Source organism: Phalangium opilio, unplaced genomic scaffold (assembly GCF_054372755.1).
Source record: "Phalangium opilio isolate 3A_F unplaced genomic scaffold, DU_Popi_V2 ptg000217l_1, whole genome shotgun sequence".
Taxonomy (NCBI): Eukaryota; Metazoa; Arthropoda; class Arachnida; order Opiliones; family Phalangiidae; genus Phalangium; species Phalangium opilio.
This window is the reverse complement of record NW_028324218.1, coordinates 8221746-8239290: the sequence shown is the minus strand read 5'-3', so window position 1 is coordinate 8239290 and position 17545 is coordinate 8221746. Positions and strand designations below refer to the sequence as shown.

Genomic DNA, 17545 nt, shown 5'->3' with positions numbered 1-17545 from the left:
TTAGTTTTAAATGTGACGTCACGCATCGAAGGACCCCTCCCTCCCCCCTCGTCACGGACCGTCACAAACTTACAAACCCCCTCCCCCATAAGAGTGTGACGTAGTTTATGGACGGTCCCTATGTCTACAAATTCATTACACAATCACGGTGTTGAAAGTGAGGGCAATCATCAACGTCCGGATCCGGGTCTTCTGCAACCGCATTCACCAACATGTTTCTTGCCACAAGAGGTGAAACAGCAAAAGGCCTCTGGTGAATCGCCTGAACATGGGTAGCCTTCACAGTGATGATATTCTCTGCAAGCGCAAACGCATCTATCCTGTGGTTTAGGAGCGTCGGAACTTTCATAGTGATCCCCATAATCCATTGCGTATGTATAGCTGCATTGTTGCTTAGTTTTGGGAGGGCAACTTGTATCGTTTTTGAAGCTTACCACAAAATCTACATGAAAATAAAGTTAACAAATCTACCGGTATTGTTCATTTTGGACTATTACCTTGTGTCGCTTCTAAAATCTGTTTTACACTAAACCTTTTGGAAAAAACACACTGACTTTTTCGACGTAAAAAAAGGTGGTAGGTAACCCATAGTACCGGGATGTACAAGGGTCTCAGCAGCGCACTCTCATGATTCAAAAAGACTACTGCGCAGGAGCCAAAAAAGTGAGATAGAAGGTAGTTTTCAGTTACATCGAAATGGTCTATTCGAGAAATTCTTTATTGTTTGTAAAAATCGGTTTCAAGTGTAAACGCGGCTCTTGCAGCAGCGCGCAATATTAGTTTTTTGAAGAAATCATTGATTACATTTCTTCATGATTAACTTTTGAATTACACTTAAACTTACCGGAGATCGTAATGGCGATACAGCATATTATCCAAATATTAAAAAAGTCTTCATCGTTGAATAGAATTGCAAATTTAACGAAAAATCTAGTTTCAAATTTAGAGAGAAGTTTGTTTCACGAGCTAACTTGAATAAGAACGTGTTGAAAAATGTGACTAATTCTGTTGAAAATTTCTATTGTCTTGAATACAATTGGTAATAAATAACTATAATATTGAAATTGGGTGTTGTTTTATAATATTTAAATTGGTCGATTCAAAAAATGCAATAAAAAATATCGTCGTCTAGTTTACAATAGGTAATTTGAAGCCCTTTTTAAACGCTTTTGGAAAGGTCGAAATAAATAAAAATTTTGGAGCAAAGAAAAGGGCATGCGTTTTGAATGTGTTTTCCCGCGTTAATAACGTCGCTAGATGTCACTATGGCGTGATTTCTCAAACGCATATGCTAAGTAACGCTTAAAATCACGTCATGGTCTAGTAAGCTTTATAGAATGAAAACGTCAATATAACATTTGGCCGTTAAGATGATTCAGTTCAGATCATTTTGCTATTAAACTATACAGAAATTTAATCCGAATTGTTCAAGATTAAAAAGAATTATAATGAAGTTTTATTATTGCTAAACAAATAATTTTAGTATTTCTACAAATACAATACAGAATAACGGTCTTGGAAAAGAGGGCAATAATCAACGTCCGGATATGGGTCTTCTGCAATCGCATTTACCAACAGGTATCCTGACGCATGAGATGGTACAGCAAAAGACCTCTGATCTATAGCCAGAACATTGGTAGCCTTCACATTGATAATGTTCTCTGCAAGCGCAAACGCATATTTTCAGTGGATAGCTGCATTTAAGCCGAGTTCTGGGAGGGCAACTTGTTTCGTTTTTGAAGCTTACCGCAAAATCTACATGAAAAAAAAAAATTGACAAATCCACCGGTATTGTTCATTTGCTTGCAACCATCAACCTCAGAAGCGCATTGGAAAAAGAATAAATGTGCATGCGCCGAGAAAGACCTAGTGTGTTTAATAGGATTTAAAGTCAATTATGTAGGAGCGGGGCCTATATCAACTGGGATTGAATGAATTTCGAAGCTAATTATAAAGGTGGGCATCGGTTGAATCTATCCGTTCGATACTTACAGTCAGTTGACGCAAGATAGTAGTATTTACACAACAGAAACTGACTTCAACATTAGTATGGTTCACGGGTAGTTGAGCGGTTTTCAAAAGAGCGTTTTGCAATAAAGCGGTTCCTAAAACAGCGGTTTGCAAAACCGCGTACAAGCAAAACCGCGGTTAATGAAGATAAACAACAATATTTTGGAAAAGGCGTACTTTCGTACGCTCAAGATGTAAACGCTGTAATCAAAATGCGCTAAAACGAGAAATGGCTATAATGGCAAACGCGTTTATGAAAAAGCCGTTTTGGACAATGCTGTTTTGATAACACGCCCAATTGATAACATACCCATTAGTATAGCTTGATGGTCAGTTGGAATTGTAATATTACCTTGTATCGTTACTAAAGTCTCGTTTACACAAGACCTTTTGGAAAAAAGACATAAGACTTTTTCGACGTAAAAAAAGATGGTAGGCAACCCTAGTATCGGGATGTACAAGAGAGTTGATAGATTGCGGTCTCTGCGCACTCTCACAATACAAAAAGACTACAGCGTAGGCGCCAAGGAGCAAGATGGAAGGTAAAGTTTTCAGTTACATCGAAATGGTCTCTTCGAGAAATCCTTTATTGTTTTCAAAATGGGTTAGATATCGAGTTTCATACACCTAACTAGGCTGGCATAATTATAAGTTCACTAGCTAATTGGTCCAAGTCATCTTGCGACTTATTGCCACTTATCTAACGCCTTTACAATGCATAGAGGGGTGGTGGCTAGCCCCTATGCCACAGCTAACCGACAGCGCCCTATACTAACTATTACCGTTAACCTCTGCAAGTTTTGATGGAAAGGAGAAACCGAACGGTTTCAAGTGTAAACGCGGCTCTAACAACAGCGTGTCATATTCATGATTAACTTATGATTTGAACGTGAACTTACCAGCAAACACAAAGAGAATACAGCATATTACCACAATATTGAAAAAAACCTTCTTCATTGAAAAGAATCAGCAATTCGACCAGTTATCAAGTTTCAAATGCGGAGAAGTTGTTTCACAAGACTGAGTTGCAAGTGGTTATAAGAATTAACTTCAATCGACGTGTTATATGTACTGCGTTTTGTGACACTTTCATATTTCATATAGTTTGAATTACGTCGTATTGAAAATTAAACAGAAATTATTATCCTATTCAGTTTCTATTTCAATGGTGTGTATATTATCATACTATATCACGTCTTTAGAGACCCAAAATCGATTTTTCAAAACACTATAACGAGTCCTAAATTTCAACAAAAACTACTGAAATGTGTTTTAGTTAAAGTTGTTAAGGAATTCCAATTTTATTTCAAATTGACATATATTATCGTAAAAATTGAAGATTCGAAATTGTTCATTCGACAACCAAATTCTTTTAATATTGAATCAAACCATAAGCAATAATCGACTTTAAGTATCCATCATTATTTCTTTGGTGGAAAGTCTCCTATCCCATTCTCTGAATGTGAAGTGAAATTGTCGATACAAAAATTACCAGTTAAGATGACTCAGTTCAGAATGTTTTGTTATTAAATTTTAAAGAAATTTATTCATAAATGTTCAAGATTATAAAAAAAAATATAACATAGTTTTATTATTACTAAACAAATATTTTTAGTATATCTAGAAATACAGAATCATAGTCATGAAAAGTTTACAATCATCATCATCCAGATATGGGTCTTCTGCAATAGCACTGACCAACAGGTCTCCTACCGCAAGAGATGGTACAGCAAAAGACCTCTGATCTATAGCCAGAACATTGGTAGCCTTCACATTGATAATGTTCTCTGCAAGCGCAAACGCATACTTTCTTTGGTTTAGGAGGGATGAAACCTTCACTGTAATACGCATAATCTCCTGCGTCTGGATAGCTGCATTGAAGCTGAGTTCTGGGAGGGCAACTTGTGTCGTTTTTGTAACTTTCCGCAAAATCTACAAGAAAAATATAATTGACTAACCTACCGGCATTGTTTATATACTTTCAACCATCAACGTCAGAGGCACATTCGAAAAAGAATAAATGTGTATCAAGCGAGAAAGACCTCATGTGTTAAATGGGATTTAAAATCAATTATCAAGCTTATATTCTATCAAATAGAGCTCAACTGGGATTGCCTGAATTTTGTACCTAATTATAGAGGTGGTTATCGTTTGAATCTATCGGTTCCATACTTACAGTCAGTTGACGCCAGAAAGTAACAACACAACAGAAACTGACTTCAACATTGACATAGCTGAAAGTCCCTTGAAATTTGATTATTACCCTGTGTCGCTACTAAAATCTCGTTTACACAAGACCTTTTGGAAAACACATGGACTTTTTCGACATAAAAAAGGTGGTTGGCAACCCTTATTGTCGGGATGTACAAGGGGGTTGATACATAAAGACTACAGCGCAAGCGCCAAAAAGCGCGATGGAAGGTAAAGTTTTCAGTTACATCGAAATGGTTTGTTTATTCGAGAAATTCACTTATTGATATAAATATGGGTTAGGTCTTTCCAAACAGTTTCAAGTGTAAACGCGGCACTTACAGCAGCGTGCCATAAAGGTTTTTGAAGAAGTCATTGGTTACATTTCTTCAATATTAACCTATGATTTGCACTTAAACTTACCTGCAAACGCAAAGACGAAATAGCATATTACAACAATGTTCAAAATAATCTTCATCATTGAAAAGAATCACCAATTCAACCAATTGTCAAGTTTCAAATGCGGAGAAGTTGTTTCACTAGACTGAGTTGCTAGTGGTTATAAAAATTAACACTCAATTGACGTGTTATATGCACTTTGTACTTTGACACTTCCATAATTCTTTGTTTGAATTACGTCGTATTGAAAATTAGGCTACAGCTTTGAATTAAAATTATTAACGTATTAAATTCTTTTATTTCAATAAGATTTAAATCATAATATTTGTTGACGACTCGATGTGAGTATAGATTATTATCTTAAACACTCAAGTTCCTAAATTTCAACCATAACAACTAAAGCTGGTTTTATTATAAGAAAATTTTTATAGTACTGTTAATTTAACGATACATAAAGTTTAATTTTTATATGTCGATTCATTGTGCTAGCTTTAACCTAGTTTAATAAGATATGTTCAATAAGTATAGCACTAACTACACTTCGTAATGTTTAGAGACTTTCTGAGAGCTAATTCGAGATCGACAAACGAGAATTGACTATACTCGGTTTTACCGTTCATCTTCCAATTTAGTCTGTATTAAGCCTCACCAGGCGTCGCTTTACGAGAATCTTTGACGTTTCACCTACTTCAATTCATGGCAAGCTCTCAGTAACCAGTGACAAACTTATGGAACATATCTTATGAACTTATGCTACCACTGCGTTTTGAATGTGTTTTCCCTCGTTAATAACGTCGCCAGATGTCGCTATGGCGTGATTTTTCAAACGCATATGCTAAGTAACGCTTGCAAATCGCGTCATGGTCTAGTAAGCTTTATAAAATGAAAACGGCGATATAACAATTGGCCGTTAAGATGATTCAGTTCAGATAATTTTTCTATTAAACTATACAGAAATTTAATACGAATTGTTCAAGATAAAAAATAATTATAATGAAGTTTTATTACTGCTAAATAAATACTTTTATTATGTCTACAAATTCATTACACAATCACGGTGTTGGAAATGAGGGCAATCATCAACGTCCGGATCCGGGTCTTCTGCAACCGCATTGACCAACATGTTTCTTGCCACAAGAGGTGAAACAGCAAAAGGTCTCTGGTGAATCGCCTGAACATGGGTAGCCTTCACAGTGATGATATTCTCTGCAAGCGCAAACGCATCTTTCCTGTGGTTTAGGAGCGTCGGAACTTTCATAGTGATCCCCATAATCCATTGCGTATGTATAGCTGCATTGTTGCTTAGTTTTGGGAGGGCAACTTGTATCGTTTTTGAAGCTTACCGCAAAATCTACATGAAAATAAAGTTAACAAATCTACCGGTATTGTTCATTTACTTGCAAACATCAACCTCAGAGGCACATTGGAAAAAGAATAAATGTGCATGCGCCGAGAAAGACCTAGCATGTTTTTTGGGATTTAAAATCAATTATGTAGGGGCGGGGCTTATATCAAGCTTATATTCTATCAAATAGAGCTCAACTGGGATTGAATGAATTTCGAAGCTAATTATAGAGGTGGCCATCGGTTGATTAGTATCGCTCGATGGTCCCTTGGAATTATTATTACCTTGTGTCGCTCCTAAAATCTGTTTTACACTAGACCTTTTGGAAAAAACACACTGACTTTTTCAACGTAAAAAAAGGTGGTAGGTAACCCTTAGTATCGGGATGTACAAGGGGGTTGATACATTGCGGTGTCTGCGCACTCTCATGATACAAAAAGACTACTGCGCAGGTGCAAAAAAAAGTGAGATAGAAGGTAGTTTTCAGTTACATCGAAATGGTCTATTCGAGAAATTCTTTATTGTTTTTAAGAATCGGTTAGGTATTTCCAAACGGTTTCAAGTGTAAACGCGGCTCTTTCAGCAGCGCGCAATAATAGTTTTTGAAGAAATCATTGGTTAGATTGCTTCACGAGTAAATTTTGAATTGCACTTAAACTTACCGGAGATCGTAATGGCGATACAGCATATTATCAAAATATTAAAAAAAATCTTCATCGTTGAAATGAATCACAAGTTTAACCTATAATTTAGTTTCAAATTTGGAGAAGTTTGTTTCACGAGCCAACTTGAAAAAGAACGTGTCGGAATTCTGTTGAAAATTTCTATTGTCTTGAATACAATTGGTAATAAATAACTATAACATTGAAATTGGGTATTGTTTTATATAATATTTAAATGGGTCGATTCAAAAAATGCAATAAAAAAACGTCGCCTAGTTTACAATAGACCATTTGAAGCCGTTTTGAACCGTTTTGGAAACGTCGAAAGAAATAAAATTTTGGAGAAAAGAAAAGGGCATGCGTTTTGAATGTGTTTTCCCGCGTTAATAACGTCACCAGTGGTTTGATTTTTCAAAGTAACGCGTCATGGTCTAGTAAACTTTATAAAATAAAAATGTCGATATAAAAATTGGCCGTTAACATGATTCAGTTCAGATCGTTTTGCTATTAAACTATACAGAAATTTAATCCGAATTGTTCAAGATAAAGTAGAATTCTAATGAAGTTTTTTAACTGCTAAACAAATACTTTTATTATGTCTTCAATTACAATACAGAATCACGGTCTTGAAAATGAGGGCAATCATCAACGTCCGGATACGGGTCTTCTGCAATCGCATTCACCAACAGGTATACTGCCGCATGAGATGGTACAGCAAAAGACCTCTGATCTATAGCCAGAACATTGGTAGCCTTCACATTGATAATGTTCTCTGCAAGCGCAAACGCATATTCTCTGTGGTTTAGGAGCACCGTGATAGTTATCCCCATAATCCATTGCGTATGGATAGCCGCATTTAAGCCGAGTTCTGGGAGGGCAACTTGTTTCGTTTTTGAAGCTTACCGCAAAATCTATTTGAAAGTAAAATTGACCTCAGAGGCACATTGGAAAAAGAATAAATGTGCATGCGCCGAGAAAGAACTAATGTGTTTAAAGGGATTTAAAATCAATTATGTAGGGGCGGGGCTTATATCAAGCTTATATTCTATCAAATAGAGCTCAACTGGGATTGAATGAATTTCGAATCTAATTATAGAGGTCGGCATCGGTTGAATCTATCTGTTCGATACTTACAGTCAGTTGACACAAGATAGTAGTATTTACACAACAGAAACTGACTTCAACATTAGTAAAGCTTGATGGTCCCTTGGAATTCATTATTACCTTGTGTCGCTATTAAAGTCTCGTTTACACAAGACCTTTTGGAAAAAAGACATAAGACTTTTTCGACGTAAAAAAAGTGGTAGGCAACCTTAGTATCGGGATGTACAAGGGGGTTGATAGATTGCGGTCTCTGCGCACTCTCACGATACAAAAGACTACAGCGCAGGCGCCAAGAAGCAAGATGGAAGGTATAGTTCCTTTATTGTTTTTAAAAATGGGTTAGGTATTTCCAAACGGTTTCAAGTGTAAACGCGGCTCTTACAGCAGCGTGCCATATTCATGATTAACATATGATTTGAACGTGAACTTACCGGCGATCGCAAAGACGAAACAGCATATTACCACAATATTCAAAATAATCTTCATCATTGAATAGAATCAGCAATTCGACCTGTTATCAAGTTTCAAATGCAGAAGTGTTACCGTGTGTTTCACTAGACTGAGTTGCAAGTGGTTATAAGAATTAACTTCAATCGAAGTGTTATATGTACTATGTTTTGTGACACTTTCATATTTCATAGTTTGAATTACGTTGTATTGTAAAAAGGCTAAACCTTTAAATAGAAATTATTATCCTATTCAGTTTTATTTAAATAGGGTGTATATTATCATGTAGTGATTGACGACTTTTGAGACCCAAAATCGATTTTTCAAAACACTATAACTCCTAAATTTCAACTATTAAAATAATTTTTACTTAAAGTTATTAAGGTATTCAAATTTTATTTCAAATTGACATATATTATCGTAATAATTGACGATTCGAAATTGTTCATTCGACCATGGACAAATCAATACTGAAGGACGGATGGCAGAGGGGGAAAGTTGAAAAATACTTGTTAATTCGCCTTCTAGCGGCAGATAGTAGCAAACCGGATAGTGGGGATATGGGGGAATCAACGTTCTAAAGAGGGATGCAGGTAACGTCTTACTGTGTCTAGATGGCGCTAGCTTTTTCCGGGATTTGACTCAGTATTTTTTAAAATCCCCCCGTCCATTTTGGGGCTGAAAAGGGGGAAGTACGCTTAACCTTGGTTGTTTAGTCGCTTAGTACGGGGCTCTATGTTCTGCCATCGGTCCTTCAGTATTAATTAGTCCATGATTCGACAACCAAATCCTTTTACGATTGAATCAAACCATAAGCGAATAATCGCCTTTAAGTATCCATCATTATATCTTTGGTGGAAAGTCTCCTATCCCATTCTCTGAATGTGTAGTAAGCTTTATAAAGTGAAATTGTCGATACAAAAATTACCAGTTAAGATGACCCCATTCAGATTGTTTTCTTATTAAACTTTAAAGAAATTTATTCGGAAATGTTCAAGATTAAAAAAAATTATAACATAGTTTTATTATTACTAAACAAATATTTTTAGTATATCTAGAAATACAGAATCATAGTCATGAAAAAGTGGACAATCATCATCATCCAGATATGGGTCTTCTGCAATAGCATTGACCAATAGGTCTCCTACCGCAAGAGATGAAACAGCAATAGGCCTCTGATCTACGGCCAGGACATGGGTAGCCTTGACACTGACTAGCATGAGTGCAAGCGCAAACGCATATCTTCTCCGGTTTTTTAGAGCTGTACCAATGAAATTCCTCTTGGGCATCTGTGCATTCAAGCTCAGTATCTGGCGGGCAACTTGTGACGTTGTCAAAGCTTACAGCAAAATCTACTTCAAAGTAAAATTGACAAATCTACCTTTATTGTTCACTTACTTGCGACCTTCAAATTCTAATTTTGCACGTAAACTTACCGGCAATCGCAAAGACAATACAGCAAATTACAACAAAATTCATAAAAATCTTCATCATTGAAAAGAATCACCGAATCAACCAACTATCAAGTTTCAAATGCGGTGAAGTTGTTTCACTAGACTGAGTTGCAATCGCTTATAAGAATTAACTTCAATCGACGTGTTTTATGCACGCTGCTCTTTGACACATCCATATTTCATAGTTTGAATTACATCGTATTGGAAATAAGGCCATAGAATTTCATTAAAATTATTAACCTATTCAGTTTTTATTTCAATAGGATGTATATTATCATGAAGATTAAGGACTTTACTTCAATGGGATGTATTGACGACCTTTGTAAGATTCGAAATGATTTACTACATAAACTTCGTAATGCTGGAGACTTACTAGGAGCTGGTTCGAGAACGATAAGCGAGAATTGACCACACGCGGTTTTGCTGTTCATCTTCCTATAAATAGTCTGTACTAAGCCTTTGACAGCGCCTCACCAAGCGTCGCTTTACAAGACTCTATGATGTTTCATCTACGTTACTTCATGACAAGCTCTCAGTAACCAATGTGGAGTAAGCTTTAAAAAACGGAAAAGCCGATATAACAATTGGCAATTAAGCGACTTAGTTCAAATCATTTTGTTATTGTGAATAGCGTCGCCAGATGTCGCTATGGCCGTAGAGAATTAAGCTTTGACTTTATGAAATGAAAACAATTGGCAGATTAGATGATTCAGTTCTGATAATTTTTTTATTAAATTTAAGGATTTTAATAAGAATTGTTCAAGTTAACATATTTTCATAATATAATTTTATTAGTAGTAAACAAATATTTTTAGTGTGTCTAGGAATTCAGAATCATGGTCTTGGAAAAGTGGACAATCGTCATCATCCAATGGGTCTTCTGCAATCGCACCTACCAACAGGCATCCTGCCGCAAGAAATGGTACAGCAATAGGCCTCTGAATTTTTGCCAGGACATTTGATGCCTTTACAATCAGTATGTTCTCTGCAAGTGCAAAAGCATATATACTTTGATGTAAGTGTCTTGCCTTTTAGTTCGAATTGGCGGTGGCATCCCTGTGTAGTATTTGGCGGGCATGTTGTGTCGTTTCTGAAGCTTACCGCAAAATCTACGTGAAAATAAAATTTTAAACCAATTTTTTAAGATCGAAATAAATTAATCTTTCGAGAAAAGGCATTAGTTAGGTTACGGCGTCTTTCGAAAAGGTTTCAAAGTGTCAAGAAGCGATATCTAGTTTAGTAAGGGTAAGGTAAAAGATGCCTAAGTATTCGCGCGCCAAAGTCCCAGTTCCCTTTTCAAAATACAAGGGGGGACGTAAAAGGAGGCCGGGCTATTTCTCCTCTCCTCAGTCGGAAAATACGTAATTTTCGTCATTCGTGTCGAGCTGACGTGAGTTTTCAAGAACCAATGAGATGCTGGTTGTAATTTAGAGGCAGGGATTAACTACGGACCTACGTTTGGACTGGAGATAATTTTACCTTCTCCCTAGTTAACTAGATATCGACTCTTGAAGTGTCTAGCTTTTATTGCCGCGCCAGATTAGTTTTGAAGGAAATCCTTAATGGTTACATTTCTTCATGTGTAAATCATGATTTGCATGTAAACTTACCGGCGATCGCAAAGACGAAACAGCATATTACCACAATATTGAAAAAAACCTTCTTCATTGAATAGAATCAGCAATTTGACCAGTTATCAAGTTTCAAATGCGGTGAAGTTGTTTCACTAGACTGAGTTGCAAGTGGTTATAAGAATTAACTTCAATCGATGTGTTATATACACGCTGCTCTTTGAAACTTCCATACTTCATAGTTTGAATTACGTCGTATTGAAAATAAGGCCTTATATTTAAATTAAAAATATTAACCTATTCAGTTTTTATTTCAATAGGATGTATATTATCATGGTGATTTAGAACTATACTTAAATCTGATGTATCGACGACCATTGTAAGATTCGAAAGGATTTACTACATATACTTCGTACCAAAAGTGGATGAGAGGAAAAGTATGAAAATGGCCAAAAGTCGCAAGTCATCAGAGTTTCGCCGTAGTTGACAGTTTTATTGGCGCAGCTATACAGGGCCTGTTCATTCCCTTAAAATAGGTCTTGTGTTAATTCGCGGTTACGCGGTTACCGTCGTCTGCTATTGTGTATGCTAGAACTTCCTCGATTTGTGTTTGTAGTCAGGAGTCTCAGGACAGAGTGGCTGGTAATGTTTAAAAAGGTATTTGAAGGTATAATATGGATTTAAGTAAGGTTATCGAAGCATAGAAGAGCACATAAAACTAGATACGTTTAAAACAAATCTCGGTAATTTAGCTATAGCGCGAGCAGCTTGCGTCGTGATGCGTGTGATCGAGTGGGCTATGGTTAAACCAAGGAGCATAAATGTCTGAACTACTTTCAGTCGCGAGTTTGCAAGTCCATCAGTCACTAGTAAAATAAATAGTTATCGGCGAAACTTTGATGTCCGCGTTTTTTAACACAGGCTCTATGGCCATTGTCATACTTTCCCTCTCATCCACATTTGTTCGTACTTACTGAGAGCTAGTTCGAGAACGACAAGCGAGAATTGACTATACCCGGTTTTGCAGTCCATCTTCCTATTTAGTCTATATTACTTACTAAGCCTTTGACATTTTCTCACCAGGCGTCGATTTACCAGAATCTATGACGTTTCACCTACGTCACTTCATGACAAGCTCTCAGTAACTATTAGCGATTTCCACTGACTGCACTAGAGCACTCTAAGTGCACTCTCGGCGCGTTTTCGTCCGCCACTGGGAACACGAGTGCAACACGCGCCCAGAATCGCGTTTTCCACTGACCCCAAAAACTGCCCGAGAATTGCTCTTTCGTGCTCTGAAAAATTCGACGGAGCGACGGTGCTCGAGTATGACGTAATAAAATCAAAATGGCGGACCACGCGGTATCTCATAGAAGACAGGCTCTCGCTTATGCTTATTTCTGGAATCATCTTCTGAAAGTTCTGAAGATGAAGAATACGAGGTTTTATGATTACTTTAAAGATATTACGCCTCGTCCTAAAACAATAATTATGTCAGAGACGTTGTCGATCATTACTCAAAATAGATTTTTTGTAAATTAATTGAAATGTTAATTCTATTAATTGGTTTCAGCCCATTTGCGTCAAGATATACACACTTTATTACAATTTCGTCTCAGGCGCCAATTTTGATTATTCAGAGCGCACTCGAACCTCTCGATCGTGTTCCACTGACGAAACTATTCTCTCCAAAACTCGCTGAGGGCAGTTACGTCATCCTAACCCTGAGAGCACTCTTTGGAGCAGTCAGTGGAAATCGCTATATGTGTAGTAAACTTTAAAAATCGAAATAGCCGATATAAAAATTGGCAATAAAAATGACTCAGTTAAAATCATTTTGTTATTGTGAATAGCGTCGCCAGATGTCGCTATGTCCGTAAAGTATTTAGCTTCGACTCGATTTTTCAAACCAACCCTTCAAAAGACGCTAATGTGTATGTAGTAAACTTAATGAAATGAAAACAATTGGCAGATTAGTTGATTCAGTACAGATAATTTTTTTTTAACAAAATTTATATGAATTAAATAAGAATACAATTTTATTAATAATAAACAAATACTTTTAGTATGTCTAGAAATACAGAGTCACTGTCTTGGAAAAGTGGACAATCGCCATCATCAACTGGGTTTTCTGCAACGGCACTTACCAACAGGTATACTGCGGCATGAGATGGTACAGCAAAAGACCTCTGATTTTTTGCCAGAACATTGGTATCCATCACAGTCAGGATGTTCTTTGCAAGTGCAAAAGCATATTTTCTTTCGTTCTACATTCTCGGATTGTTGTGGTAATACGTAGTCGCATTCCTGTTTAGTATTTGGCGGGCATATTGTGTCGTTTCTGAATCTTAGGCCTTCAGCAAAATCTACGTGAAAATAAAATTTTAAGCCGATTTTTAAGGTAGAAATAAGTGAGACATTCGGGAAAAGGCATGCGTTTGGTTACGGGGTCTTTCGAAACGGTTTCAAAGTGTCAAGAAGCGATATCTAGTTTACTAGGGAGAAGGTTTAAGATGCATAAGTCTTCGCGCGCCATAGTCCCAGTCCCCCTTTCAAAATACAGGGGGGGGGGACTTAATAGGAGGCCGGACTATTTCGCCTCTCCTCAGTGGGAAGATACGTAATTTTCGTCATTCGCGTCGCGTTAACGTGAGTTTTCAAGAACCAATGAGATGAACAGATGATGGTGTTAATTTAGAGGCGGGGATTAGCTACGGACCTACATTTGGACTGGAGATAAAGCTAGAAATGTGGCTAGTTTATACCTTCTCCCTAGGAAACTAGATATCGGTTCTTGAAGTGTATAGCTTTTATTGCAGCGCCATATTAGTTTTGAAGGAAATCAATGGTTACATTTCTTCATGTGTAAATTATGATTTGCAAGTAAACTTACCGGCGATCGCAAAGACGAAACAGCAAATTACCACAATATTCAAAATAATCTTCATCATTGAAAATAATCACCAATTCAAACAATTGTCAAGTTTCAAATGTGGTGAAGTTGTTTCACTAGACTGAGTTGCAAGTGGTTAAAAGAATTAACTTCATTGGCCTTTTATATGCACGATGTTCTTTGACACTTTCATATTTCATAGTTTCAATTACGTCTTAATGAAATAGGGCTATAGATTTTAATTAAAATTATTAGCCTATTCAGTTTTTATTTCAATAGGATTTATACCATCAAGTAGTGATTGACGACTTTACTTGAATGGGATTTATTGACAACCTTTGAAATATTAATAATGATTTTCGTAGGTGGGTGTAGTAAATTGTTCTCTTAAATACTTAAATTAAAGATATTTAAACTAGCTGTTACCCGCGGCGTTGCTCGCGTGTAATAAGAACTTCCACCAAAATGATATAAAGAATGGGTAGATTTTACTGATGACTAATATTTTTGTAGCACCCTAGGAGCGAAGGCACTCGGCGTTGCCCGTCAGCCCGTCGGGACATTTTTTATTACTTTTCATGCTGACATTATTCCATAAAGAGTGGTTTTTAAGTTTCTGGCCGCCATTTAACATGATGGCAACAAATTGAACAAAGACCATTCTGCCCCTCTATAGGTTAAAGGAAACCAGTGTACTAAATATTTGTGAAATTGGTTGAAACGCGCGGACTTTGTTGCATAGAGAAGATTTCTTACATTTCTGGGTGCCATTTTTTAAGATGGCGGCGGATTTGAAAAATCTTTCTTAGTAAGCGCCTACTACTTATGAAAAACGTTCCTGCAAGTTTTCAGCCTTCTAGGGCAAGCGTTTTGGGCTGGGCGTTGATTATCAGTCTGTATGTCAGTCAGTCAGGACTTTGATCATTGTGCGGGCTCAGTTAAATTAAAGGAAAAGTGCTCCTAACATAACATTATTCCATAACTAAAAAATCTCTTATTACAAAATATTTTGTATTTAATTAGATTTGAAATCGAATCGAAGACTACTGCGCCATCCGCCATTCTTTTAGTGGCTTTAGATTAGATGATTCAGTTGAGATCATTTTTTTAAATTAAATTTCAAAATTATTTTAAAAGAATTGTTCAAGTTAATATATTTTCATAATATAATTTTATTGTTTACACAAAATCTTTTAGTATGTCTAGAAATACAGAATCACTGTCTTGGAAAAAGTGGACAATCGTTATCATCCACTGGGTTTTCTGCAATGGCACTTACCAACAGGTCTCCTGCCGCAAGAGATGGTACAACAAAAGACCTCTGATTTTTTGCCGGAACATTGGTAGGATTCGCAGTCAGGATGATCTTTGCAAGTGCAAACGCATATTTTGTCTCGTTTAGGATGAGGTTTGTTATAAGTATCAAATACACTGCTAGGTTCTTTGCATTCCTGAATGGTATTTGATGGGCAAATTGTATCGTTTCTCAGGTTTCCAAATTCTCCGCCTGAAAATAAAATTCAAAAATCTACCTTCATTGTTCATCAACGCTAGAGGCAAATAATAAATGTGTACCGAGAAACGCGTCAGGTGTTTAAAGTCGGCTTAAAGTCTATTTACTAGCACTCGAGACGGTCAATCAAAAGAATCTGGTCTGACACAAAATACTGTCAGCAGTAGCATTGAAAACTGGTCCCTTGGAGTTGTATTATTACCTTTTTTTCTATACCACAGAGTGCTGTCAATATGAATTGTTGTACCAGGGATAGATTTATTTTTAGAAGTAGGAATGGAGAACTGTTAGTATTTACTTCAGTCCGACTCATAGCCCAGTATAGAGCCCCTCCCACCAAGACCTAACGAAATGTTTAAATTATCTTATTGGCTAGCTTAAACTACGTTTTGATGATGTTGATGACGGGGACGGCGAAAATACGTAAATACTTTCTACCTCTGTCGCTATGACCCGCCTCTTCTTTCATACCCCTCCGTCCTGGGGAAGGGGGTCCGGGGCTTTGACGCGCGCCTACATTACTCTGTTCTCCATTCCTACTTCTAAAATTAAATCTATCCCTGGTTGTACCTAATTTAGCCGGGGTCTTTCTTATCTTGTTTTAAAGTCATACTTTAGCACCACCTTCATTTCAAATACTGTAGAAACAAACCGTCGCCATTATAAGTATCTAGTGTAAACGCGAGTGTTATATGGGAGTGCACCATTATAGTTTTGAAAGAAATCATTGCTTAGATTTCTTCACGAGTAAATTTTGAATTGCACTTAAACTTACCAGAGATCGTAATGGCGATACAGCATAGTATCAAAATATTAAGCAAAATCTTCATCGTTGAAAAGAATCACAAGTTTAACCAATAATCTAGTTTCAAATTTGGAGAAGTTTGCTTCTCGAGCCAACTTGAATAAGAACGTGTTCGAAAATGTGACTAATTCTGTTGAAAATTTCTATTGTCTTGAATACAATTGGTATTAAATAACTATAATATTGAAATTGGGTATTGTTTTATAATATTTAAATGGGTCGATTCAAAAAAATGCAATAAAAAATATCGTCGCCTAGTTTACAATAGACCATTTGAAGCCGTTTTAAACGCTTTTGGAAAGGTCGAAATAAATAAAATATTAAAATTTAGGAGAAAAGTCATGCAATATTGGTTACATTTCGTCATGTGTAAATTATTATAATTATTTCATTTAAACTTACCGGCGATCGGATATACGATACAGCATATTACCACAACACTCAAAATAATCTTCATCGTTGAAAAGAATCAGCAATTCAACCAATTATCAAGTTTCAAATGCGGAGAAGTTGTTTCACCAGTCTGAGTTGCAAGTGGGTATAAAAATTAACTTCAATCGCCGTGTTATATACACGCTGTTCTATGACACATCCATATTTTGTATAGTTTGAATTACGTCGTATTGAAAATAAGGCTATAGATTTTAATTAAAATTATTAGCGTATTCAGCTTTAATTTCAATAGGATGTAAATAATCATAATAATTTGCAAATACTTAAAGAATCGAAACGATTTTTATAAAAGTAATAAATATGAACCGAAATTGGTAGGGTTGTAGGGTGTTGTACAACCTTAGCACATTGGTAACCACACGCAGTATTAATTAAAAGTATCCTTTTATTGAATTTGAATGTAGTAAAAAATTTTATCTAAATTTAACATGCAGATACTGGTATTATATTGAAATTTTAAATACTTAACTGATTTATGATATAGAGTGCTGTCAGTTGTGACGTCAGATCCAAGGTTAAACGTCACGAGTCTGCCTTTAGCAATGGGCGGCCATGACAGTTACCGTTTTTTCTTTATGGGAAAACAGCATGGGTGACGTCACACTGCCGCTTCTGACAGCACTCTATTGATGTTGTGAATTTTCAAACAAGTCTTTTGTACAGTTTCATCAGTGGTTTATCTAAATTTTAAGGTAGGAC

At 36.3% G+C, this 17545-nt stretch overlaps 1 protein-coding gene across 6 annotated transcripts; it reads left to right on the top strand.

Annotated features, from left to right (window-relative positions):
* The first annotated feature begins 9917 nt into the window (after positions 1-9917).
* Positions 9918-16582, top strand: LOC149616073 (uncharacterized). 6 transcript variants are annotated; one of them, XM_089857041.1, is made up of 5 exons: positions 10714-12684; positions 12756-13116; positions 13249-13470; positions 15273-15483; positions 15566-16582. In XM_089857041.1, the coding sequence occupies exons 2-4, from the start codon at positions 13053-13055 to the stop codon at positions 15398-15400; spliced, it is 414 nt and encodes a 137-aa protein (XP_089713167.1). In that variant the 5' UTR covers positions 10714-12684; positions 12756-13052; the 3' UTR covers positions 15401-15483; positions 15566-16582. The 6 variants fall into 6 exon arrangements, 2 of the variants coding, with proteins under 2 accessions (XP_089713167.1, XP_089713168.1); XM_089857042.1 differs by having other exon boundaries at positions 11420-11561; positions 13036-13116; positions 13249-13335; positions 15099-15483; XR_016375997.1 differs by adding an exon at positions 15099-15167 and having other exon boundaries at positions 10714-13470.
* Positions 16583-17545: the final 963 nt, after the last annotated feature.